Source organism: Rhinatrema bivittatum, chromosome 11 (genome assembly GCF_901001135.1).
Source record: "Rhinatrema bivittatum chromosome 11, aRhiBiv1.1, whole genome shotgun sequence".
Lineage (NCBI taxonomy): Eukaryota > Metazoa > Chordata > Amphibia > Gymnophiona > Rhinatrematidae > Rhinatrema > Rhinatrema bivittatum.
In genome coordinates this window covers 69,124,080-69,129,044 of record NC_042625.1, presented here as the reverse complement: position 1 = coordinate 69,129,044, position 4,965 = coordinate 69,124,080, and the positions used below count along the sequence as shown (strand labels likewise).

The window sequence follows — 4,965 nt, the reverse complement described above, 5'->3', positions numbered from 1 at the left end:
CCTCTGCCTTTCTCCCTTCCTCCTGTCCTACCACAGTCCTTACTTGATTTCTGGCTTTAACTCTTGCTCGCCTCCCGTTCAGGACCCTCTGTGTTTATCTAATGTTTATAATGTTTAGGGGAACTTGGAACCTCTTTCTTTTTCTCTGAAACTTCGGGAGCACGGTAATCCTATCCCACCAGATCCTTACTGCATGGTTTCTGCTCTCCTCCTCCTCTCCTGTTCCTCTTTCTGATTTGCAGGGCACCTTATTTTATCACATGAAACACTATGTACTGATTACCGTATACTTTCACACACATCAAGGACCTGGGCTGCCACCAATAATTAGTGACCAATTTGTTTATTTTTCCATTACAGTGGTTCAAGGTAATGTATATAAAGAGGCCCGTTTTCTCTGCAGTTATTCTTCACAGGAATCCCCGAGAGGACACCTTCAGGTGACTGCCAGCATTATCCTGTCTCTGAAGTCTGTTTCTCTTTGGGGCTCCACTGCTTTCTCTGAAGGTTTATTGCCTATTTTGCCTACCTGGGCTCGCTGCTTTTTACTGAAACCTTTTCAGGTCAGGCACAGGTTGGGGAGCAGAGAAGGGGAGAGGAGAGCTGGCTTCACTGTAGATGCAGCGTCAGCCCCTAGCTCTTGGTTTCTTCATGCTAACATAAAATCTTATCTTTCCTTCCTCAGGACTTCTCTCTGCCATTCTCTCCCAAGGCAACTTTTAAGCTCAATCTGACGATGATGATACACTTGATAGTGCTGCTCTCAGCTGTCTGCACCCTCACTCTGGGTCAGTACCACTGGTACCATATAGGGAGTGATGAGAGGACCCCTAGGAATGGAGAGACAGACACATGGATTCCATTTTCAGCTTCTGAAATGATACTGCCCCAGTCTGCAGGTCACAATCCTGCAAGTGAACTTCCATCCCAGGAACTTCCGTCCGTCAGAGCACTGTACTCATGCAGAAGAGAGTATCAGGATAGCTGCTTTGAGAGTGACGCTCCTTAAAGAAGAACCGCTGCCTAATCAGGCTGTAATCATGTGCTGTCAGTTCAGATCCTCTCCAGAGTTCATTATGTATTTATTTATTTAAATTTATTTATTTAAAAGCTCTTCTATACCGTCGTTAAGTTAGATAACCATCACAACGGTTTACAGCAAGGCACGATAATGAATAAAGTAAGTGGTATAGATTACAATTAATCATGTGCCATCATAGTGCGGTAACAATTCACTTCAATAAAATATGTGTGTACATTAAGTTTGTTTGTAGGGAGCATAGTAGACGGAAAGAATTTAACTTTAATGTGCATTTGTAGGTTACAAATAACAATTTCTAGTTTGGTGCATCCTAATCAATCAACTGTTTTATTTATTTATATTCATTTATTTTGCCCTTTCCAAGATAGATTTAGTACATGATAGATGCATGCAGACAGGACGTAGATTAAGCACAGGAATGAGGCGAGGCTTCCAAAGGGGGAGAATAGAAGGGACAATATTATTACAATTCCCCATTTACAGTCCCGTAAATTGAGGGAGACAAAGGGACTTGCTGAAGATCACAGAGAGTCGGTAGCTGAGTACTAGAACTGAGTTTCAGGAACTTCCCTGGCTCACAGTTTACTACCCTAATGGCGAGCATCTCCCTTGTCTGGTTTCATTTCCTGCATGGCGAGTGGCACAGAAAGGAGATTACAGTCCTTCTCGCCACCAGTCAGAGATCAGGTGTGCAGCAGAATTCACAGGACGACTCTGAGGGAAGCTGTGATGTGAATTTCTACTACTGTCCCTGGAACTGGATTGAAACCATCAACTCATTTCACGCAGGACACATTTATAGGTCGCTCCCGACCTGAGCTAAGCTGGGTTTGAGCAGGTGACTTAGGGGTGAAGGGCTCTGTAATACAGTCCCCATAAGAACCGAATGGTTAAAATGATTGACTCTGAGTGCACATCCAGCAGCATAGAACCTGATACTCCCCATCATCCCTCCCAATCTAACCCACCTCTTTCTCCCCTGGCAGGTTGCCCCACTATCATCTCCAAGTCCCAGTGGGGAGGCCGTAACCCGACCTGCCGCACCGCTCTGGGGACACAGCTGCCTTACATCATCATCCATCACACGGAAGGCTCCGCTTGCAGCTCTGTGTCCAGCTGCACCACCCAAATGAAAAGCATCCAGAACTATCACATGAACAGCAATGGCTGGTGCGACATTGGCTACAAGTAAGGAGCATCCTGTAAATCTACTGAGCCACTGAAGGAACAGAGGGATGGGCACTAGAGAAACTAGATGGCTCCATGTTGTCTCAGCCAGTCCCAGGCTTATCCCCATTATTAGCTTGTAGTTATGATTTCCATGCGAAGCATAGAAATATCTGTCCTGGAAAAATGGACCTCTAGTTCTGGATAAAACTGGGGTGCTAACGGGAAAGACTCTGAGCAAGGTAGGGCGAAGCACATGAAATCTAGAGCTAGGCCAAAAAATATCAATGGCAGATTAAACCCCAGAGGCACAGACAGGTAAAGGGTCTTGCCCCAAGGACCCATTGAGACTGAGCGGCAGAACCAGAATTAGACCTGAGGCACAGGGAGATAAAAGAAGTCGATATTCAAAAGCTACTTCAAAGTTATCCGTGTAAATAGCAGAACTGGTATATTCAGCCACTTATCTGGCTAAATTTCCAGAACGTCTTCTCATGCCCCATGACTTTCACTCTCAATGTTATTGACGCCTCTCGTCTAGCTGAGCACTGCACATGCTGAACTACGGAACATTATACTCCACATCAGAAGTATATGGTGTGTCCCACCTGGCTGTATGCAGAGAGTAATCATCTTTGCATCTCTATCCCTCCTACCAGTCTCAATTAAATACATTGTTAAGAGAAGGTATTGCAGGGGATGGTAGGGTATCCCTTTTGTACTGACTCCTTTTAGAGGATTCTCAGCAGTGGTGAGAATAACTATTTATCTGGCTAGAATTTAGCTGGACAAGTGGGGAGCTCCAGGGAGAAGCAGTGTTAGCCAATGTAACGTGAGCAAGGAGCCAAGAAGGTTGGGAAGGTAATGGGCACATCATTTAACCCCAATGAAAAATCTTTCAATAATACTCATGTCCTCTTGTCTCTTTTTGCAGCTTCCTGGTTGGTGGAGATGGTTCCATCTTTGAAGGCCGTGGCTGGTCCTCGGTAGGAGCCCATGCTCCCAACTACAATTCCAACTCCATCGGGATCAGTTTCATTGGCTCCTTCACCAGTAAGTGCTGCACTAAGTGAGCCCAACCAAAGTCTGCCTTCAGTGCCTACTGTTCCTCCCTGTGCATAGAGCAGGATATCCAGCAAGTGCCCCCAGCGGAGGCCGATTATAAACAGGAGGAGCTTCCTCACTGGCTTTCTGGCATGACACAGTTGCAAGTTGGTGGGAGGGAAACCTGTACCATACTGGGAGGAAGAGCATGCCAAAGGTCATTCTGTGTTTTGGCAAGGATAGGTAGCACTCTTCCTTGTGGCACAAGGAGTACAGGCAGGAAGGAGCCTCTGATCACTGATGCTTGCTGTAGGCAGAGTACTCGCAAAGTTCAATAAGGCAGAGGACAAGCAAGAAGAGAGAGAGAGACTCCATTTTCCTTGAAAACTGAAAAGAAAACCCATCTAAAAATACATCTATAGCTATATGCATATATTGAATATGTAAATTGGGCAAGTGAGCAGGGGCTGAGTACCATTAGTCTCAGGCACTGTGTGATCAGGTTAATTCACACTCTTTAGGTTACCTCCTCTTCTCTACTGGAATCAGTCTGATTGACCAATAGAGACCTCCGGGCCCATCCAGCCTCCCTGCCTGTCTGCTGTTATAGCACAGACCCCGGTTGATCTCCAGCTTTACCCCCTCATTCCTGCACCACTGCTGAGAATCCTCTTAAGATTCTATTATCATTTTTATCCCACCTTTGCTGGGAGGTTGTTCCATGACCCTACCACCCTCTTTGTGAAGAAATGCTTCCTTGCAATACTCCAGGGTCTAACGCTGCCAGCCTCCTATGAACGACGACCTCCTGTTCTGCTCAACATGGATCACCACCATGCGTTTCTACCTACCGATCATGCACAGAGTATAAACACAGAATAAAGAGGCTGGGGAACAGCTACAAAGGGTCACAACAGCCGTAAGCTTTGCCAGTAGCTGCTGTCCCTCCTAGGTCCTGTAGGGTCCCTCCTCTCAGAGGGCTCATGTCTACTTTTCTATCTTCCAGGCAGCGCCCCCACCACTGCCGCCCAGAATGCCGTCAAGAGCCTGATCAGCTGTGCCGTCTCCCGGGGAACCGTGCGCTCTGCCTATACTCTGAAGGGACACCGCAATGTCACGGCCACAGACTGCCCAGGAAATACACTCTACAACATCATCAAATCCTGGCCCAGGTTTGCTCCCTGAGCCACCACTGGCCCTCGCCGGCAGCCATGTCACCCGGTCTCACGACCTGACTGCCATGCAAATTCTTAGAATCCTCCTCTCCCTGTTTATAATCCTGTCTTTAGCCACTCTTAAATGTAATACATAGAGACATTTAAACAATGAACTTGCCTGTGGTGGTAACTTTTCCTTTATTGTACAAAGGATGCAGCAGATGCAGCTCAGGTTGTTAATGACCGATACAATGGGGAGCATTGGGTCAACTCTGCGGGGGGGAGAAACGACACTGTCTCTCAGGGTATAGGCTGGGGGGCAGATTTTCTGCAGGGCCAAACTGAGCAGAAGACGCTTAAAAAACAACTTTTCCACACAATCTTTGTGTTCCAGAAATAAATTGTTTATTGAAGTAAAAGTAAAAAACAAACCCAGGCTTCAAAATAGCACAATCACTTATTAACAGTTCAAAACAGCTCAATATTAGGAATATTAACCTTCAACAAGAAAACAGATTTCAGTCCGTTTCTCTGCACCAATTAACTCAGTCCAGG

General features: G+C 46.2%; 1 protein-coding gene across 1 annotated transcript; it reads left to right on the top strand.

Moving 5' to 3' along the window:
• The first annotated feature begins 426 nt into the window (after window positions 1-426).
• PGLYRP1 (peptidoglycan recognition protein 1) lies at window positions 427-4,583 on the top strand. The gene is made up of 5 exons (XM_029571245.1): window positions 427-440; window positions 686-788; window positions 2,029-2,230; window positions 3,144-3,262; window positions 4,260-4,583. The coding sequence occupies exons 2-5, from the start codon at window positions 737-739 to the stop codon at window positions 4,436-4,438; spliced, it is 552 nt and encodes a 183-aa protein (XP_029427105.1). The 5' UTR covers window positions 427-440; window positions 686-736; the 3' UTR covers window positions 4,439-4,583.
• Window positions 4,584-4,965: the final 382 nt, after the last annotated feature.

Excerpts from the sequence above, each read along its gene's own strand:
- PGLYRP1 (XM_029571245.1), top strand. The coding sequence starts at position 737 with ATGATGATACACTTGATAGTGCTGCTCTCAGCTGTCTGCACCCTCACT. Across the intron at positions 789-2,028 it reads TGTCTGCACCCTCACTCTGG|GTTGCCCCACTATCATCTCC; the intron begins GTCAGTACCACT and ends CTCCCCTGGCAG. Across the intron at positions 2,231-3,143 it reads TGGTGCGACATTGGCTACAA|CTTCCTGGTTGGTGGAGATG; the intron begins GTAAGGAGCATC and ends CTCTTTTTGCAG.